The 21,849-nt window shown below is 47.4% G+C and overlaps 1 protein-coding gene across 7 annotated transcripts in view; it reads right to left on the bottom strand.

The window, feature by feature from the left end:
* Positions 1-21,849, bottom strand: part of LOC118309605 (metabotropic glutamate receptor 7) — a 215,066-nt gene that overhangs the window by 61,799 nt on the left and 131,418 nt on the right. For all 7 annotated transcript variants that reach the window (XM_035631934.2, XM_035631935.2, XM_047332806.1 and 4 more), the window contains 2 exons: positions 8,402-8,537; positions 6,570-6,724 (listed from right to left, as the gene is read on the bottom strand). In XM_035631934.2, coding sequence (XP_035487827.2) covers positions 6,570-6,724; positions 8,402-8,537 — 291 coding nt within the window. The remainder of the gene's footprint in view (positions 1-6,569; positions 6,725-8,401; positions 8,538-21,849) is intronic.

The following is a 21,849-nucleotide window of genomic DNA, read 5'->3' as shown; positions in this document are numbered from 1 at the left end:
TCTCAGCGTGCGTGTGTGTGTGTGTGTGTGTGTGTGTGTGTGTGTGTGTAGGACGGGTACACAGAGGTGAACAAAGTGCAGGTATCACAGCTCTTGTCGCCATCTAACCTGCCGAGTTCGACATATGTTTTCAGAAGCCGCGTCTATGAAATGAAAATGTGCCCCCCCCCCCCCCGCCCCTTGCATCTAACCATCTGCCCTCATTTTATTTTTAACATAAACGCCGACTCTGACTGTGGGAGTTTTGGGTGAACAGCGTTATCTCTGAGACCCGGGACTCGTCTTTTCTTAGCGAGGAGCTAATGAAAGATCCGGTGGAAACGCTTCCGCCCACGGACCATTCAAATGAAAAGCTCGGAGGAGCACGTGCTGCTTCTGCAGGAGGGGGCGGTGACGGGGGGGGGGGGGGGGGGGGGGGGTGGAAGGCTAAGGCCAGTTATATGAGGAAAGCAAGCTGTGGGTCACAGAGTTCCTTTTAACCACACGGGAGGACACTGTATGTGCTTTGCAAACACGTATCCTGCGTGTTGCAGTGTTTGCTCTGAGGCAGATAAAGACTTGTCTTCAACCTCGAGACTGTGAGAGGGAGAAGGGAGACAAATCTAAAATCCCCTTTCGTGCCTCCTCGTATGGAAAACTCTGCTGCTCATTAATGACCTGGGCACGTGTCAACACGAGCTGCGTCACACACGGACGCGTCTTCATCTGAGGACCCGTCTTCATGCAGGCGATTGTTATAACTCCGTCCACTCGCAGCCTCCCTGCCTTCGACTTTTACTATCACGTAGCTGCGATCATAAAACTAACAGCCGAGGGCCGGCGAAGCAGCCGGAGCTGCTGCCCGAGCCGGAGCCAGTAAACAAGAGGAGGGAAAAAAAAGAAAAAAAAGTAAATTACCGGCTCTTATTTAGCTGAGGCCTGAGTGGGGAAAACAATTGGAGAAAGTCGATTAGTGGCCTTATTTAAGATAAGACTAATCCTTCATTTGAAAAAAAGAAAAGACAGAGGCTCGTGAGGTGAAAGTGGTTCCACACGGTTAGAGGACGGGACACGGACACGGTAAAGTGGTAATAATAGAAAAGTTCAAATGAGCCTCGCGGTGACGATGGAGCGTCGTCGACTTTGTGGACAAATAAAGAGAAACAGAGGATTGATCACGTGAGGTCTCTGGTCATCTGATTCAGGAGGTTGTTGGTTATAGGATGTCAGATTATCATCCTCCGCAGGTATTGTTTTCACCGGCGTGTGTGTGTGTGTGTCTCTCCCCAGATGATTAACTCTTGGAGGTGATCAATCAAAGGTCAACGGAAAGTCGGTTGGAAAATCTTCCACGAATAAAAGAAAGACAATATGAAGCTGATGTTAATCAAAAGGGACGTTTTCAGGCCAAAGGGAGCGAAAAAGAAACGGGTTCGCCCAACAAGTGACAAAGAAGGAAATAAGTAAAGAAGGGGAAAAAGACAAGCACTTTGGTGTGAGGCAGGAGGAAGGACACTCGGCGTGATCAGCGCCAGCGTCTCCTCATCGCGTCTCTTTGCCGTTTGTCAGATCGGCGTTGGCTCTCATGCCGCCGCCGCCTGAACAATCCAGTGTGACAGGCTGCCAGAGAGAATTCCCACTGAGCGAGGTAATTCACTCCAGGAAACCGCACACTGCCGCAGCCAGGCCTGCGAGGGGAGGCCAGTGCCCACGGACAGCGCATTACCTTTGACTGTGAAGGACATTTTTCTCTATTATTTGTAATCACCTGACACTTTGCGGACCCAACAATAATATAAAAACACAATAAAACTGCAGCTGTGATTCGTTTCTCTGTTCTTTGGGGCTGTAACACGATTTCAGTCCTGTGCCGCGGCGGTCGAGTCCCTCATTCACATCCCGCGTCACGTTCAGAGCGTCGCGTCGCGTAGCCGACGCCCGCAGCAGCCGGCGAACGGGAAGAGGAGGAAAGAAACGAAACCGCTGCTTTGACGTGCGGCTTATTTGCATCAAGACGCGAGCGTTGTGCAGGATTCTCTTTAGAGAGCAATAGGTTCACGTGTTCTGACCAACATCACAGTAGAGCCCGACCGATGTGGATTTATTTGGTGTTAATGCCGATATCAATGTTAGGGGGGGAAAAGAAATTCTGATACTAATATATCAGCTGATATATTAAAAGAAATTGACAATTATTCCTACGATGTCGCTATCAAACCCTTATGACGAAAAAAATGTAATTGAGGCTTGATATTTTACAGTTTGACCGTAAACTTTATCATAAATAACTACAATATACCAAATATATAGAGATTAAATTAAGAAAATTAGCACAATTTTATATAAAATATAAAAATAAATGCTAATTTGTTCTATATTGTTTTTTTCTGTACAATAAAAGTTTAATTATGAGCAAACATAAACGCTGATACAGACATTGTCTGTGAGAGACTGACGATTTTTACCGGCCCACTGATGAATCGGTCGGACTCTAGATCACGCTTTCATCAGAGCGCCGCTCTCGGGTCAACACACTTCAAACACTGAGCACAAGTGTTGTATTAATGAGCGTGAATCGTGGATTCGTGGGACTGTCTGTCCCGGGTATCTCCATCTCTCTGACACAGGCGGGTTTCATCCGCAGCAGCAGCAGCAGCAGCAGCAGCAGCAGCAGCAGCAGGCTGCGTTCAGATTAAACACATCAATCACAATAAGAGATGTTGACTGTGGAGGCGGCGGTGTGAGATGTGCTGCCCTGTCACACTGAGCACATCAGTGTTTGGAGGAAAATCTAATCAGGAAACATCAGTTTCATATAATATGTGTTCCGTATATATATATATAGATTTTTTTCCCCTGTAAAATGCTCTGGTTCACGCTGCCTCTCCTGTGGGACGTTTGTATGAGACGACTGTAAATTACATTAACTGTCCCGTTATCGAGGGGGAACAGACGCCGGGACACCTGCTGACGGAAAAAAAAGAAGGGGGAGAGTACAATATAAAAATGACAGATGGAGGATTATAAAGCGTCTTTGTTCTAACATGTTGTGAAATGTTTCAGACGTCATATAGAGAACGCGTCTGGGCCTCGGAGATCTCCGGCTCCTTCCATGTTTCCTCAGGTGTGCAGGACACGTCTTCTGTCTCCTTCAACATGGAGGCAGATTAAAATCCAGGACGCGTCGCAGCCACCAGCTCCGTATGCCAGAGAGGACGGAGAGGAGGGCGGAGGGCGGCGCGCAGGCGGCGCCTCTCCTCAGAAACCTGTCGCTCTGGTTCGTTTCCTCTCCGCCGTCACGGAGCCGCGGTGACATTTTCTCTCCGTTCTGAGCTGCAGAGGAAACGTTTGCTTTGCCGCTTTTTCGGGGGGGGTTTGTGCGTTTGGACTCATTTCGTTTACGCCGACTTAAATTTGTGAAGCAAAGCTTGAAATCTAAAAAAGTCACGCGGGGTCACGGTGTTTCGCCTCGCCGCCGCCAAGTGAGGCGAGGGGAGTCGAAACAAATCGCCGCAACGTGCTGGGCGAGAGTGAGCAGGGATTTTGTTACTGTGATGTGTGACATTGCTCACGTGCTCAGACTGATCACACTGTCCTGTCTGTATGAAGCTACAGCAGCTGGTGAGCTGGAAACAGGAGGAAACCGTTAGCTTAGTTAGCATAAAGACTGGAAACAGGAGGAAACCGTTAGCTTAGTTAGCATAAAGACTGGAAACAGGAGGAAACCGTTAGCTTAGTTAGCATAAAGACTGGAAACAGGAGGAAACCGTTAGCTTAGTTAGCATAAAGAATGGAAACAGGAGGAAACCGTTAGCTTAGTTAGCATAAAGAATGGAAACAGGAGGAAACCGTTAGCTTAGTTAGCATAAAGAATGGAAACAGGAGGAAACCGTTAGCTTAGTTAGCATAAAGAATGGAAACAGGAGGAAACCGTTAGCTTAGTTAGCATGAAGACTGGAAACAGGAGGAAACCGTTAGCTTAGTTAGCATAAAGAATGGAAACAGGAGGAAACCGTTAGCTTAGTTAGCATAAAGAATGGAAACAGGAGGAAACCGTTAGCTTAGTTAGCATGAAGACTGGAAACAGGAGGAAACCGTTAGCCTAGTTAGCATAAAGACTGGAAACAGGAGGAAACCGTTAGCTTAGTTAGCATAACGACTGGAAACAGGAGGAACCCGTTAGCTTAGTTAGCATAACGACTGGAAACAGGAGGAAACCCGTTAGCTTAGATAGCATAACGACTGGAACCATGGGGAATCAGGGTGCTTAGCTTTGCGTAAAGACTGGAAACAGGAGGAAACTGTTAGCTTAGATTAGCATCAAGGCAGGAAACAAGAGGAAACTGCTAGCTTGTGTTAGCATAAAGTCGAAACAGGAGGAAACTGTTAGCTTAGCTTAGCTAGACTGGAATGAGTAGGAAGCCGTTTGGTTTAGTTTAGCATAAAGACGGGAAGCAGGAGGAAACCGTTGGCTTAGCTTAGCATCTAGGCTGGAAACAAGAGGTCAGTGTGAGCTTGTCTTAGCACAAAGTCTGGAAACAGGAGTACATCTTTAGTCTGGCTTATCATGTAGTATTGAAACAGGAGGAACCTTTTTGCTTAGCTTAGCTGGATTTGAAACAGGAGGAAGCCTTTGGTTTAGTTTAGCATAAAGACTGGAAACGGGAGGAAACCGCTATCTAAGCTTAGATTGAAGGCTGGGAGCTTGCTGGGGCCAGCAGCCTTTGCAAAAGCCTCCCGAATCGTGTGAACGTGAGGCGTAACCGTAGCAACAGTGATGGGTTTCAGAGCGTGTGGGCGGAGCCTCAGATGTGTATCAGTGAAAAGCGGGCGATGACTGAGGCTCACGCACCGGAGGAGGAGGAGGAGAAGCAACTCATTGCAGGTGCAGTGAAACCTCTTCATACGAATCCAGCTTAGCTCAGTAATGAAATCACTCAACTTACTTATGTTTATGTGACTTCTGCACCGTCATTAACCGCAGTGGCTCATCAGCGCCGCAGCTCTGACATTAAAGGCCTGAGATTTGTGGATTCCAGGGTTTAATTGACTCTGGGAAGTGAATCCGTCTCAGCTGGAGGCCGCGGGACTCAGCGGGAGGGAAGCTTCCCTGATGCTGTCGTCGGTCCTCCTCATCCTCAGCTGCTTCTCCACCTCTCTCTCTCCCTCAGGTTCTTTACTTCGTTGGATCTGTCTCTCTTTGGCTTTCCCTTCACACACTCATTCTCCGTCTCATGTTTTTGGTTCTTTTTAACTGCACATGACATCACACTGTGACGAGAGAACGTCTCACTGCAGACACCAGACCTCTTCACATCTGCATCATGTCCACAGTCCAACAGTGTCACAGTGTGTCACGATGTCACGATGTCACGATGTCAGTGTTTGTGTCGGTGACTCCACAGACACACACACGCACACACAGTCGGTCTGGAGACATGAGAGCTTTGATTTAAAAACAAGAGACGTCTCTTTCTCAGTTATTCTTTTGTTTTCACCACAGAGTAAACATCATGCAGCTACAGCATGTGTTCATGGGCGGCTCAGATTTATTTGTTCTCCTGCACTGAGGACACGCACGCGTGTGTGTGTGTGTCTGCGTGGTGTTCACACAATTCAACTGCTCTACAGGAGATGGTGACGCGACATGAAATAAAGGCAGAGAAGAAGAAAAATCATGTTTACAGATATTCAACGAGGGAGGAAGGAAAATAATTCTCTCTCGCACACACACACACACACACACACACACACACACACACACACACACACACACACACACACACACACACACACACACACACACACACACACACACACACACACACACGGAGATGTTTAGTGAGAATCACTGAATGTAAATTTGACTTTGGTCTGTTCACAAGAAAATGACGCCGCAAGCTTTGAGGCTCCAGGCCCCTGAGCGTCAGGGGCCCCAGAATACAGCAGAGTATATTAATGAGGGCCCTCGGGTGGAGCCTGCTACTCCACCGACTATTTAGTTCTTCTTCATCAGTTTCAGTGGGTCGTGGAAAAAAAAAAAGTTAAAGGGGTGAAGTTACAGCCCCTCACCAGTAGAAGGCGCTGCAGCCCCCTCAGCAGCCCGGTTTCCAGCGTCCCTGGTGCTGAGGCTGCATCAGTTGAGAACCACAGGGTAGATATCTTAAGATACACCTCTCTCCCAATTAGATGGCATTACGGAACTCAGGAATCGATTTGATACGTCTTCCTTCTAAAAATGTAATATTACTGAAATGGGACCTAGTCACACGTCACGCCACATCCTGCTTTTGTTTGTTAAGGTCCAACAAAGAAAAAGACAGAACAAGAAGAAGGATAGCAGATGGCAGCCATGAGTGAAGCTGTTTCATTGGTCTCGTCATCACTCCGTCTTCAGGCGTCTTTAGTAACGTGATGACCGAGGAGAGCCCGTGGTCATGGCTGACGGCTGCGAGCTCGCTGCTTTGGAACAGCCACACGTGATTATTATACACCGGTGTTCACCGTGGTCTCAAGTGTGTCTCTGAACACCTCCAGCTGTCGGGTCCTCACTTTAACGACACGTGCGCGACAAAACTAACTGAACTCACCGCTGATGGTGGCTCTCTTCGGCAGGATGGTGACGGCTCCCACGGCGGCGTCCTCCAGCTGGTGGATGGGACTGTTTTTGGCCCCCCAGCTGTCGGAGCCGATCCACAGGAAATGGCCGACCAGGTCGGCTCGCTTACTGGCGTTCAGGATCCCCCTGCAATCCAAACACACACCGCCACGAGTCACATGCTGTGCGTTCTGTCACATGTTCATCACCGAAGACACAACACACAATGTCTTAACTGTCTCCTCTCGAACGCTGGTCCGGAAGTTAGCAGCCGTCACAGTCTTCCTTCATCTCGTTTTTTAAGTGGATTCAAAAGTTTTTGTCACACTTAAAGTATTTATTGGTACCACCCTCCTCTGCTGTTCTCCTGGAGAGTCCTCGACCCAGATTAGCCTGTTCTATCCAAGATCCAGACTTTGGAACAAGGGAAATCCCCCATTTAAATATCTGCTTAAAGCAACTTTTTACAGTGCAGCCCTACCTGTGATCCTCATCTCACTTTTATTCACCTGTTAAGTCCGCAAAGGATGCATGGCATGTCGACATGTCATGCAGGAGTTTCTTTGTCATCTACTCAGGGAGTAATTCGTGAACCTTGATGAGAGAAATCAGGCACATTTAGGGGACTAATATCAATGAGTATGTGAGATTTGGTGAGGATCCAAATAAAAACCTGGATCTAGCAGATTTAAATGTGGTTTCATGAGGTTCTCAGATTTTTATAAGCTGCTGTACGGTAACTTATATAAACCTGTAACTTCCACCATCGGCAGCTGAGATGATGTGGATTCAATAGAGAATCAACAGTTTGTATGGTTTTCCAGCATTTTTTAAACAATGTCCAAAAGAACAGAACTTTTGGACATCTGTTAAATTGAGGAAATTTGACAATTTCCTCAATTTAACAGATGGTTTCATGATCTGCATTGTTTTGTTGTCTTAGCTGTGAGGTTTGATTGAATCTAAGGACTGTTAGTTATTTAAACAAAATATAATCAGATTTTTTTTCATCAGCAGCTCAGATTTGATCTTCAGCGTGTGTACATGACTTTAAATACTACGAATGATGTTCATGTTATTACCACACATGTGCGTGTGGAAGAGAGTGAACTCATCTTTGAGTGAACACTTTCACCGTCTCTCGACTTCAGGAGATCCAACCTGCAGCTTCCAGACTTTTAACTGTTACAATCAGACAAACACGTCAGTGCTGCACTGTTCTCCTTTAGTTTGTTCCTAAAGCTCCGAACCGATCTCTGCTCTTCATCCTCAGGTCACCGAGGTCATCCTCAGTCCGGGCCTCTGGCCTCAGACCCGCAGGTGAGAATTCTCCCTGTTTCTTTCTGTAGTTCAGTCTGAGTTCAACTCATAATTTGGTTTAATGTTTTTTTTTTTAGTTTTTTTTTACTGCATTTTAACCTGATGTTGTTATTATTCGGGTTTCTCCTTAATCTCTTGTTTCTTTTGCATCGTATTGATTTTTCCCCTCACGCTCCCTGTTCCTTTATTTATGTGCACTTGTTTAGTTAATCCATCTGCCGCGGCTGTAAAGCTCTCTGCGTCGACTCCCGTCGGTTCTAAATGTGCCACATAAATAAAAGAGACTTGACTTGCTGATTCGTTTTTAATTGTTAAAACGAAAAAAGAAAAGAAAAACAATTTACGTTTTTTCGTGGAATTAATGCAAAAAACCAGGGGACGATGGCATGAAACAAAGAAAATATGAAATATAAATTTCTGCTTCTTGGTTTTGGCTCTCAGAGCAGAACAGCAGGTGAGATTTACAGAGCAGATATGAAACATCCAGGAACAAACACAACTCACCTGATGTCCTCGTCCGAGGCGAACAGGATGACCGCCCGGGCGTAGCGAGTGTCCAGCAGCAGACGGATGATTTTATCGAAGTCCGACGGTTTGTGGTCGTGGGGGATCTTCAGTGACTGCGCGATGCAGATTCCACCTGAGGAGACAGAGCAAACCTCGACGTCATTACGCCGTTACCGCCCGGACGTCCCGCTAAAATACGATTCTGAGGAAGATAAGCAGAGGTTGTATTGTCAGTGACTGCGATACAAGAGTTTGTTCAAAGGGCTAAAAAAGTTGTGGGAAGTGAAGAAACAAAATCGGCCCCTCAGACATTTCATGGATCCACCTAGGTCACGTTAGAAAGTACGAGGAGAAACAGATGAACCATGAGAGCTGCGGGCTGAGAAGTCCCTCGCTTCAACAAACGCGTCTCACCTTTCTCTCTCTCAACAGGCCTCATTAGCCACATCCTTCTTCTTTCTGATCCACGAGTGACAGATTCTCACACTCCAGTAAGATTAAAAACTACTCAACAGTTTTCCAGTAAATGTGGCGGAAGGATGGGATGTGGCCCGAGAGAGAATCCACGAAGTGTTGGCGTGGACCTGGCTTTACACACATTTTCAAAGATTGAGAGAATAATTCATGGATCTTGATGGATAAAAAACACTCGGACATATTTGGTGGATTGACATCTGTGAGTGTGCGGGATGGGGGCGCGGCTTGATGGGCTTTGAGGACTGTTGAAGGCCTCGGCTGAAAGTACAAGCGACGTTCCAGTTTGATACATTCTCATGGCGTCCCTCGATCTCTGGTTTGAGGGTGACGTGTGCGTCGGGCCCTGAGGGCAGCTGCATCGCCGCGACTGCCCTCTGCGTGACCTTTGAACACGCCCCGCGTTTGTCGATGACTGTCACTCGGGAGGAGGACGTCGCCGAACGTCGGGTTTTTACCGTCCCGTCGGCCGCGGGGCGCTTATCTGTTCATGCGGGGGAGGAGACAGAAGTTTCCAGGCCTCACGGCGAAGTGAGAGACGGACATTAATGTGATAGACAACCCTCCTTAATTGGGTTCCTCGGCGGGCCGCTGACGTACGACCTCATCGCGGCGCTTTGAGAGCGGTCGGCGTGCTCGCTGAAAGTGAATGTGTGCGGTGCCGGGCGCTTCCCGCCGGTGCCCGCCTGATCTATGTTCTCTGCTCACGGGCTCGGGCAGGACAAAAAAACGCGGCCATGTTCTGCGCTCAGAGCCGGAGGCTGCATCACGGAGGAGACGTGTAAATCAATGGAGGCATTACGAAGCCGCCGGCAAAACCACTGAAGAGGAGAATGATCGTGGAGGAGGAGCCACGGAGAAGCGGCACACGACATGAATATTTAACGACGGATCTCTGCAGCTGCCACACTGGATCTTCTCACTCACTAGTGTTTTTACAGTGTTGTATTGGTGCGTTCCTTCAAACACACGTGTCATTGTTTAAGGTGGCGCCTCGGTCAAAACAGTGAAGACGTACATTGTGGACCTGGTGAAGCACTGTGGGATCATGGGAGTTGTAGTTTTCATGTCAGTCGCCTCCTCCTGGTTTTCGGATTCCTTCGGTGTTCATGGTTCCGGAGCTGGATTGTCCTCGGAAGTTTCCTCCACTCCAAAAAAAAAACAGAGCCGCCGATGCAATCCAGTGAAAACACTGAATGAAGCAGCGTCACGCTAAAAATCGGTGTCTCTCCGACGCTGTTTGCTCAGCTTGTTTTCTCTGATAACTTTAGATTCAGACGTCCGACGACTAAAATCCTTCATCTGGTTCAAAATCCACAAAGATCTAAAAAAAAGTGTATCGTAAAACTGTGACTTCAAACAAGATTCAAAATATACGAATTTTGACGTTTCTGGCAGACAAACCCAACACTGACACGTGCACAAAGGAGATATGACGCCACCAACTGGCGACCACATGAAGCGCACCGTTACCTCGATTAAAACTATTTGAAAATATAATGTCAAAACACAACTACACTTAGAACACAGCTCTGGTTTGTTTGACTCATTTCAACGAGGAGAAGTTTCAATAAAGGGTCTTAAAATCTCCGCCCCTGAACTTTATGATTAATGAGTCCGAGGTTCAGGATTTTTAAAATTGTAAATCAAGTCTTTTATGAGCAGAGCTCATTACATGCCGTATCACTTCTCATTGATAAGAACATCAGTTATGCGCATGGGTTCGGCCCAAATCATCCATTCGGCTTCACGAAAAAGCCGAGAACCAAGAAGTCGGCATCTCCTCTGCCGAAAAACCTCATCGTGTATCTTAATGACTCCTCGTCTCAAGATTCAGAGCTGCAGCGTTCTGGATCAAACATATCGACTAGAGCCCGACCCATATGGATTTTTGGGGGGCGATATTGGTATTAGGGCGTACAAGATTTCCGATTATATACATATTTTAATATATTTAAAAAAAATCTGTCATTAAGAATGTGTAATTAAAAAATGTAATTAAGCCTTGATATTTTGGTTTAACCATAAACTTTATCATTAATAACTATAAACAAAAATTAAGCATAGATGTTAACATGTATTAGGGGAAATAAACATAATTTATTAAGTAAAATGTAGATAAACGCACACTTTTTTTCTGCATTGTTTATTCTGCGCAATAAAAGAGTTTGTATCGGTAAACGTAAACGCCGATACCGATATGTCTGCGAATCATATCGACCAACCGATGTATAGGTCGGGCTCTAATATTGACGATGAGCGTTTCGGTCAACAGATGAATTAAACATCATATTCACACTGTCCCTATAAACGTTCATACTTCTGCTTCAGGACTAAACTGCTTCAGACAATATGAGCCTGTTTCATTGAAGAATGATAGAAATATAAATAAATATATTCTAACATATGTTCAGGGTCATAGACCATTAACACAACAAAACCGCAAAATATTCAAGAGTGAAATTACTAATTCTACTTATGGAGTGAGACGACGAGAAAGAACGACGGAGGAGAAAGAAAGACGGAGGAGAAAGAACGACGGAGGAGAAAGAACGACGGAGGAGAAAGAACGACGGAGGAGAAAGAAAGACGGAGGAGAACGGAGCGTGAGATCAATATTCAACCGAAAGAGGCTGCTGGTCTGAAGTGATCATAACTAATTGATCGGAGAAGTGTCAGTTTTATTTAAGTATTTAGTTACGACAGTAACGTGATATCCTGAATGTTTCATTCAGTTTGAATGACTCCAGCATGAGGCTCTTTTTAAAAGACAGTTTTATACTGATTTGAATATTGTTGTTAAAACACAAAGCGGCGAATGAGAAGTTTAAACTTCACAGAATATGGTTTATTTTGATGAGGTACGAGCGGATGAGGACGTCGATGAGTGAATAACAAGTACAGGAGGAAATGGAGGTGGAGCACTGGACCGTGTGTGATGATGGAGAACAGATCCGTTCCCCTGCTCGACCTACAGTCTTAAAAACATGAATCAAGCAGTTTCATTTTGATTTCACCAGAGACGCGGACGATGAACGCGTTGGCTGACGGAGACGTTCCAACGGGCGTGAACAGGAACAATGGGGAAGCAGATTGCCGTTAACGAGACGTCTCTGAACAGGAAGCTTCTTCGGTGACACCAGAGAGCGACTGTCTCTGCTTGATCAGTGGCGTGAGACGCCTCCACGTGCACGGAGGACTGTTACTGTTGTACCGGGCTCTGTTCGAGCTGCAGAGACAAATCACCCGGCGGTCGTGTTTCTCTCTGGGCCCACGATAATACACGTGCCCCCGCGGACCAAGTGGGGCCTTCACCAAAGCTCCCATCGCGCCGCAGCGCCGCGTCCACGTCGGGACGCCTTCGAGGCGGAACGAGAGCGACGACAGCGCGGCGCGCGACCGCGTGAGACGCCACAGCGGCTCTGTGCGACAGGGTCGGTGCGACTGTATCAAACCAGGAGAGGATCTCTGACCGAATCGCTGAGCCTGAACCACGAGACTGTTTAATGAGGCCGGAGGCACGACGACGGGAGTGGAGGGCTTCACCGAGACGTTCAGGGTCAACGCGTCTGCGTCAGACAAATGAACTAACATGCGTTTCTTCATCCCGTCGACAGACATGACAAGATAAACACGATCGGGTCACAGTCACGTCTCCTACGGAAAATATCTGTCGTTAAAAAGAGTGTTAAAGAGATGATGAAGAGTGTATTGAAGAGTGATGGGTGTCTTATTCATTAACAAAGATCATGTGCTCGACTTTCAACACGAAAACAAGCTTCTCACTGAAGAGTTAATAATTCAGTCCTCAGTGTTGATGGATTATTGTGTTATGACGGGGGATCTGTGATATCCATCATGTTACAGGTGAATCAATTCAACGATATATTTCTGTACATACTGCTGCCGCCCAGACTGAGTCGGACCCTGAGTGGATCCCTGCAGCAGCGGCGGTGGTGGTGGTGCCGGTGGTCATGGAAACAGGGAGGAGTCAGACCACAGAGCCTGTTCAGACGAGCAGGAGTCCGGCGATACGAGGTTTTTTAAAATCAGCTGTAAAATCTATTCTAGCGCCGACAGGAAACAGTCGTGAAGACTGGAACAGGTAGAAGTGAGGAAGAGCTTTTTTTGGATTCGCAAACGAAGTCGCTGAAGTTGGTTCCTGACTGAAGCAATGCTCTACCTGTTGACTTTTCAAATTAAAAGCCTACCAATCGCTACAGCCTGGGAACCAGGAGCTCATTTAAAAGCGATTTCCCCCCCAGGCAGAAAAAACTTGCCGGCCCCCCCTATCCCAACCGATTATCTGATAACAGGCGGGGGGGGGGAGGGGGGTTTCCACCACGCGGACAGAAGCCACTTCTGCAAACAACCGAGATGGCTGAAGCCGATGAACGAGCATTTGACTAAAAGTACCCAATGTCTTGAAATTGCTCCCGCGAAAAAGGCAACACACATTGTGGAATCATCATCACAGACAATGATGCGTTTGCGTATATCAACCGGGCCTCGCCACGGCAACCAACAGCAGGAGCTCCTTCGATGGACGAGAAAAGACAGAAAAGGACCAAAGTGAATCATGGCGGTTACAGACCATTTCATGCGGGACACTTAGAGTTTGTATCTGAGGGTTAACTGCGGAGGGAACCCACACAGGTTCCGTGCAGCGCCGCACCGACAGAGACTTGCGGGGCTGTGATTGGCTCCCCTTGGTTCCCCGAGGCTGCGTTCGCTTCCGGCGGTCGCTCTGACCATTCGGCCGCGACGAGGCTCCGGCAGCGCCTCGCGCTTTCGACCTTGCGAGTCGCGACACTCGCAGCCGTAACTCCGGCACTCGGTGGTCGGAGTGGAACGAGGCCATCGCTCAGTCCGCGACCACGCTCGCACTCGCACAGCGGTATGGACATGCCCAAAGCCAAGAATGATCACCCGGATCAATATTCGGTCACGGGTAATACAGAAAAATCCGGCGGGTTGGCTCGGGGCGGCTGCGTCGTCGGCGGGGAAGCTGCGGACGAGGCCGGTGATTTGTGGCTGATCTGTGAGCGCCGGCGTCTCTCTGGACTGTAGAGAACTGCGGCGGCAGTCAGCTGCCTATTTAATGGACGACTCGTCTGACTGAAGAACCGGGACACATTTCTGGAAACATCGGAGAACTGGGGGGGTGGAACTTACACGCACTTGTGTCGTCCGCACGCCGCGCGGGATCCTCTACGTAACAGAGGATGGAGAGATCATATGACCTGCTGCAGACACACACCTGTGGCCTCGTCGCAGCGATGTCGCACAGTTTTAAGATGTCAGATGTTGTTAATGTGGATTTACTGGATGAGTTGCTGAGAGAAATGGACGGAAAAAGAGACGCTGAGGAACTGAAGAGCTGGAGACGCGAAGAAAAGAAGTCTTGGAGCGTTAAACAGACGATGCGGTTTGTTCTCTGTTCTCTGGACGATCTGGATATTCATCTTAATACCTCATTGTGAAACTTCCTCGGCTCCATGTTGACCGTCGACACCGACCAACAGCTCAACAAGCTCCGCTGCACAAATATCTCTGTGATGAACAGAAGTCACGTCTGTGACGGGACAGAAATGCGAATCTGAATCTCACCGACGCCCCGAAATGCAACGAAGAAAAAAATTCTGGAGCCGCTTCCTGCTTCTGGCTCCGCCCGGCGCAATTATTGATCCCCATCAATGTTAACAATCAGCCCCCGATCTTCACGCCTCCCGCTGCGTCGTCTGCGGGTTGCTAGGCAACCACTATGCTCGGCGGAAGAATGATTCCTTGTCGTCGATAAATGAATACATGTCACGTCGCTGTGTGTTCGTGTGGCGGCCGACAACGACACTCGGCCGCTGTCAAATCACCGTAAACCGCGGCGTCTTATTTTACACCTGCTTCACAATGTGTTTCAGGAGATCAGATTATGATAAGATAGGAGTTTGACCACATCACAGCACAATCACGTGCGACTGTTCCAAGCCAGCGAGGTCGCAGAAACCAATCATTCTTGTGACCGAGTCTTTACTTACAAAAAAAGTGGGATTTCTAGTTTCAACACAAAGAATGTGTCAAGTCCCTTCAAGTGAAAAAGAAAATCCACAACTACACGTTCGGTGCTGCTTTTAATGCTTTTTTCTGGAGAGAAAAAACTGCTTTTGGATGGAGAGCAGCTGTTTTTTCGGCCGAGGAGGGAAATGTGAAAGCGAAAGTGAACTTCACATCTGTCCGTCGGAGGAGAACCGCATTGCTAAGAGTTTCAGCAGCTCCGGTCCCAGAGGAGCTGCTCTGCAGGACGGATCCTCCGACCCCGAGTCCGACACTGGTCTAATGTTATTCTCAGAGAGAGAAAAGGAAGTGAGAAGTTTTTTTATGTGTGGTGGGGGAACAAAAACAAACACTAAGCACAAAAGGAGACTTCAAATCTTAAGAAGGAAAAAAGTGAATCTGTCACTTTGTGTTTCTGAGGATGTTTGAGCTACACACACACACACACACACACACACTTTGGAGGGGTAAAGCTCTTAAAACGTTCCCTCTGATGTACTTTCTGTGTTTCAGAGACGCAGACGATAAAGTTTTCCGCTGGAAAAACATTAAAAACTGCTTCAAAATGCATGAGGAAACGAGTCGGACAGAGGAGAAGAGAAAAGATGAGGTTCGGCTGCCGACTGTGCCTCGCGGAGACGAAGAGCATGAGGGATGAGAAGAGACAAGGAATCGCAGAGAAGTGGCGTGAAGTGAAGGAGGACCTGCACGCGCCTCACCCCCAGATATTAAACCCTTGTTGTAGAGAAAACACGCTACAGCTTCAGCACAGATTACAGTCACGAGAGGAGATGATTTCACATCATGTTACTGTAACACCAGCGCAACGCAAGAGGCGGCTCGGCTTCAGGGCTCCTGTTTGAATTGAATCTGAGATTGAGCCGGGGACAGAACTTCAGTCCAGAACACGAGACGTTGTCCCCGAAACCGTGTGAGAAACAAGTGTGGTGTGTTCCCCCTTTAAAAATGTAGAAACGTGTAGAAACATCATGCATATTTTACAGCGTTTGATCGAATAAGTTATAAATGGTTTGCTTTGAGAGAGGGGGCGGGGCGGGGGCGCTTTCATCATCAGAGCCACTTCATCAGCAGAATATCAAAGAGAGAGAGAGAGAGAGAGAGAGAGAGAGAGAGAGAGAGAGAGAGAGAGAGAGACGACAGGACGTGGCAGGCTGACGGCGCTCGTTAGTGACACGCCGCCGTCAGCGGTGGTCAACTCTGGGTCAAACGCGCTCTCTCTCTCTCTCTCTCTCTCTCTCTCACACACACACACACACACACACACACACACACACACACACACACACACACACACACACACACACACACACACACACACACACACACACACACACACACACACACACACACACACACACACACACACACACACACACACACACACACATTTTTCAGTTTTAAGTTTGGAGCGAGCGGGGACCAACTCGTTCTGCCCCGATGATTCATTTAATCTGAGGGGATCTGATGAACAGACGCAGGAGACTTTACAACAAAGTCTCATCCCACCATGACGTCACCCATTGGTTTGTGAAGCTTTGAAGCCTCCGGTCTGGCATCACGGTCGGCGCCAACCTCTTTTTGAAAGCAGAGGTAGCCATATTTGCGTCTGACCCGAGAACCCGAGGACACCTGCACCCATTGGACCGTAGCTGTCAATCACACTGCGTCCACGCTATTTCCAAAACGAGCATCATGCTGTATGTAAGAAGACTTGGAGGTAGAGTTTGAACCATAACCTGCTCAAGATAATGTTGACTGACGTTATAAACAAATAACTCATAAAGTGAGTCGCCCCCTGCTGGTCATTCCAGAGAATACAGGCTTCAAGCTCTTCAGGCATTGGCTTCACTTTCTTGACCCGGTGACTACAGTACGTCCATTTTGGAGAACGCCTGGACAGATTGTCTGCCAATCACAGGGCTGACATACGGAGACAAACAACCATTCTCACTCACTCACTCACTCACTCACTCACTCACTCACTCACTCACACACTCACACACTCACACACTCACTCACACACACACACACACACACACACACACACACACACACACACACACCGAGTCTCCAATGACCTGCATGTGTTCGGACTGAACAGAAGAAACCTCCCACGCTCTGGAGGAACATACAGTCTCCACAGAAAGAAGCCAGCAGGTTGTTTTTCTGACAGAGTCGACAGAGTGAGACGTGTGTCATGGCAGTGTGAGGATGTGCTGTATGTAGTATGTGTGTGTGATTCCTTCACATCAGGCCTGAGGCGGCTGCTGCTGCTGCTGCGCATCTTTTACTGCATCAGCAAACTGAACCGCTTCATAAAAACATTGTGTAAAGTCGAGTCTTTTTTATTTATTTAACCTAGAATCATAAATTCTGCCTTTACGAGCTTTACGACCTGCACACACACACAGTCTCACTACTGTACATCACTACACTGGTTCTGTTTAGCCTTGAGGAGACAAAAAATATACACTGAGTTATGTGCAGAAGCATCAGGTCCACGAAGGATTAACTGCACCAGGAAACCAAAGAGTCCAGGGTCAGAGTCCTGAGTCCAGAACCACGAGCCGCAGTCACGAGTTGTGTTTCAGGGCCCGAGTCATTCTGGACTTCATATCTAACATGTGACCTCACAGTCTGGGTTTGCAATAGATCAGAGACACGTTGAGCCTCCGATGAGGCAAGATAAAACGCCAGAGGATCAGGACGTCGAATTCACTATTAACTATTATTATTAATTTGGACAAAAAAGCGACGTAGGAAATGATATTTGATCGCCACCTCCCCGGACAAGTCTCTCTGAATCCTCATCATCCCTGGACGTTGTTGTCCTCATAACTTTAACAACTACATCCTCTGTTTCTTCATCTCCTTTCTCTTGAACATCTGGATGTATGTTCTTTATACACACATATATATATATATATATATGAGGAGGTAGAAACATAGAGGATAAACTGTGAGAATACTCGACAGAGAGAAATGGTATATTATCAAAACTATATATTTGATGTATATATATGCTTATTCATATTTAACATTTTCTATTTAAGTTAATCAGATATGAAGATACTGAGGTTTAGATTGTTTTTTGGATGTGTGTTTTGTTTTTGTTTGGTATATTGTTGTGGGTTTTTGTTTTCGCTGATGCAGGGAGTATATATATTGAGAAATGTAAATAAAATAACATCCTGCAGGGAAGATGAATGAATTTCATCAGGGTCCATCCAGTGGATGTCGAGATGTTTCAGTCTGGTCACTGCAGCCTTAAGAAAATCATCTCCCGTCATCTCCTGCCTTCGCTTCATGTCGAGCTGCCACTGAAATATCACTGAGCTGAGATTATTCGGCGCCGTGGGTGATGCTGGTCTGAACAGGTAATAACGCTCTTTTACCTGTCAGCTGAAAAACACATTTATCATTCTCATTTTCCCTCCTCTTTTCCGATTCTGTAAAATCTTCTCTCCGTCATCAGGTTAAAAAAAAGGTTCACGTCTCGAGAGAGAGAGTGGAGCCAAGAATGAAAAAGTTTTACTAAAAGTAATTTACCTCAACGCATCAGGCTGAGCTCGACTGAAGAGGAAGAAGAAGACGACGACGACGACGACAACAAGCAATAAAGTCAAAGAAAGAATGTGGGTGATAAAAAAATAATTTACCATCAGCAGCAGAATATAAAGACCATCAGTGACTTTATGTCGAGATGGCAGACGTGACTCCATTTCCTCCCGTTGAACAAAAAATGGAAGCAGAAATCACTTAGGTACGGGCGCCGCCAGCTTGTGCTGGTGACGTCATTTGGCCAATCGCGAGTCAGTATCGACTGTCAATCATGGCGTGTCAGCCATGACAGAAACCATCTTCAGGAAAAACATGGTTGACATTTATCTTGCCCATCACATTGTGATTGTCATTATTCATATTTGATCAATCAACTGATTATCAAAATAAAATCTATTCGCAGAATTGCAGAACAGTGCGTTTATTTCTGGGTCGGCGGCGTCACCTGAGGATTTCAGCCACCGTGAGCTCTTCTGCTGTGTCACAACACGCATCCGTGAGATTGAACGGTGAAACATTAATGTTAAGACGCCAAAAAGAGGAAATGAGAACATTTCCCAAGGGAGCGAAGCGTTTCACTGGAATGACTAAAACATGCTCGCGGAGCCTCTTCCTCGCTCACTCTGTTGCCTCTTTCCCGGCCCCGCTCTCGTTTTTTTTCTTCTTCTCTAGTCTCATGCGTTCCAGTTTGTTCCAGGTAGGTTTGCATAAGGCAGGTAAGGGTTCCTCCCTGAGGGAGACGACCACATTGAGTCAAAGAGATGCTGTGGGACGAATCAGCGGTGGCTCCATTCTGTGTGTCCTGCATGCGATAAAGACAGAATCAATCAAGAAGTCTGAAATAAGTCTTCACCATTTCATCTCCTCTAGTGACTTTATACATATCTTCTGTTTATAACATGTTGATGGGTTAATGTTCACGGACGACCGGACAGTGTTTCTGTGTCAGAGGACATGTGGCTGTGTGAGGACTGTGACTGTGTGGTGTGTGTGTGTGTGTGTGTGTGTGTGTGCGTGTGTGTGTGTGTGTGTGCGTGTGTGTGTGCATTTGCTGGTTTGCTGGAAACCCATCAGACAGCTGACGGTCAGGATCAGGACCTGTCCTCGTCTCCCGCCGAGAGAGAGAGAGAGAGAGAGAGAGAGAGAGAGAGAGAGAGAGAGAGAGAGAGAGAGAGAGAGAGAGAGAGAGAGAGGGGCGGGATGCTCAATGTGACTTTCATCATCTCCCCTCTGTGTCCATCGCACCATTACTCTCCTCCTGCTCCTCCTCCTGCTCCTCCTCCTCCTGCTCCTCCTCCTCCTGCTCCTCCTCCTCCTCCTCCTCCTCCTCCTCTTCCTTCTCACCTTTGCAAACTGAAGACTTGGTCTTAGAAATGTTTCCCAGAAGCTCTGCAGTTACATCATCAATGAAAGACGCCATTCAAGTGACGTTCTGAGGAGACAGAGGAGGGAACCAGGACCACGAAGCCTTGCTCTCTTGCTGCAGAATGAACCCCCCCCCACCCCCCACCAGCCCCCAAAACACTTAACATCTGATGTAGCTTTAAGAGCAACTGCAGACGTTCAAAAGATCCTGCTCCTCCTGCAAACTGCAGGCGACAATAAAAGCTTTTTGTCTGAGCATCAGTGAGCGATGTGGTGTGAAACAATGGCAGCTGCTCTAACGGGAGAGTCTCTGCCTGGAGAGAACAAAATCATGCCCCGCTCACTTCATCACACAGGAAAAATAACCCCAACATTGACCATAGTCTATCGATCGAGGACTGTATATAAAGACAATCAATAACTGTACATAGAGACTATCAGTGACTGTATATAAAGACTATCAGTGACTGTATATAAAGACGATCAGTGACTGTATATAAAGACGATCAATGTCTGTATATAAAGACAATCAATGTCTGTATATGTAGATGGACGACATGTCTCCCCTCCCTCCTGTTGTACGAATATGTAGCTAAAATATCTCGGATACGGGCGCCGCCATCTTGCACTTTTGACGCCATTTGGAGTCAGAGTGTGTGCAGCAGTGATTGTGGACTGGAGCCGCGGTATCGAGGTCCCGCCCACACACGTGCTCGGCCAATCATGAGTCGGTCTCAGCTCGTTTTTTAGAGCATCAAAGAACTAAACGTGATCTTTTGATCATACTTCAGTGCGATAAGAACTACCTAAAATGACTGATTTGATTTTTTTTGTTTGTTCGGTCCATGTCCCATCCGCTAACATGGAGGGGGGCGGAGTTTATGACCTATACTGCAGTCGGCCACCGGGGGGCGATCCACATGATTTGGGAGTTTTTATTTACAGTGTGTACAGAGGGATAACCTGTCCACAGCAGTGTTTATGTGACTGGGTCCCTGTTTGTTTTGTTCTCATGTGAGAAGAAGATCCACAGGTCACGATTGGCTGCAGTGCACCAGTAAAGAGAAGCAGAACGACTGGCGGCAGGTGAACGCGGACCGATGGATTCTTCAGGAGAGAAACTCTGTCTGTTTCCCTGCGACCCCCCCGACACCACACAAACCTCGGCGGTGGAGAGGAAGCGAGGCACAAAGTGACATGTTTGTGTTCACACTGACTCAGGACTGGCTCTGAGCGAACGCTGCTCTAAATTCTCTGCCTCTGTATTTTGCAGCAGAGTGATGAATTCTGGGGCAGAGTCGTTTTATTCGCCCTTGTGACTGAGCGCCTCCAACAGATTCGGCTCACCACCTCGTCTACCCCGAGAAAAATACCCCTCTGCTGCTGCCTTGCTCATCCAGCGGATTTCCTCTGTAACCAAATCTCCCTATTTCCATCCTCCCCTCTTTACAATCCCATCCCCTCGTGTCCTCGTCCTCGCTCTCGTCATCCTCGTCCTCGTGTTTAGCCTCGTTCAAGAGCCCAGATCCTCCCGTTCGTTTCTTTCCATCACCCACGTCTTGAAGTCTCTCCGTCTCATATGATTCCTCTGCTTCGCTCTGATCGAGCGTCTCTGCGGAGATCCGGTTGGATCCTGTAAAATGAACACGGCCGCTAACGACAGCATATATGTGACATGTTTGTTATTTTGTGTAAACTGCTCGATTAATAAACCACATATCACGACACGAGCTCCTGCGTCGTTCACATGGGTCTCACAAATAAACCAGAGACGAGTCTCACTCCTCTGCGAACAACAGTCGCTGAACTTCAGCTGCCCCGCTCCTGCCCCCCCCCCATCACCAGGAACATTTCAAAATTATATCCGCACGTCGCTCGTTTACTCGGCCGTCGACAGAATCGAGTGTCGACTCGGAGGGTTGACGTTTAAAATGTGTTTCTGATCTTTTTCCTGGCCATGCTGTTTATACAGA

This window comes from Scophthalmus maximus, chromosome 6 (assembly GCF_022379125.1).
Source record: "Scophthalmus maximus strain ysfricsl-2021 chromosome 6, ASM2237912v1, whole genome shotgun sequence".
In the NCBI taxonomy this organism is placed as follows: Eukaryota; Metazoa; Chordata; class Actinopteri; order Pleuronectiformes; family Scophthalmidae; genus Scophthalmus; species Scophthalmus maximus.
The sequence above is the reverse complement of the archived record's forward strand: the minus strand, read 5'-3'. Positions and strand labels throughout refer to the sequence as shown.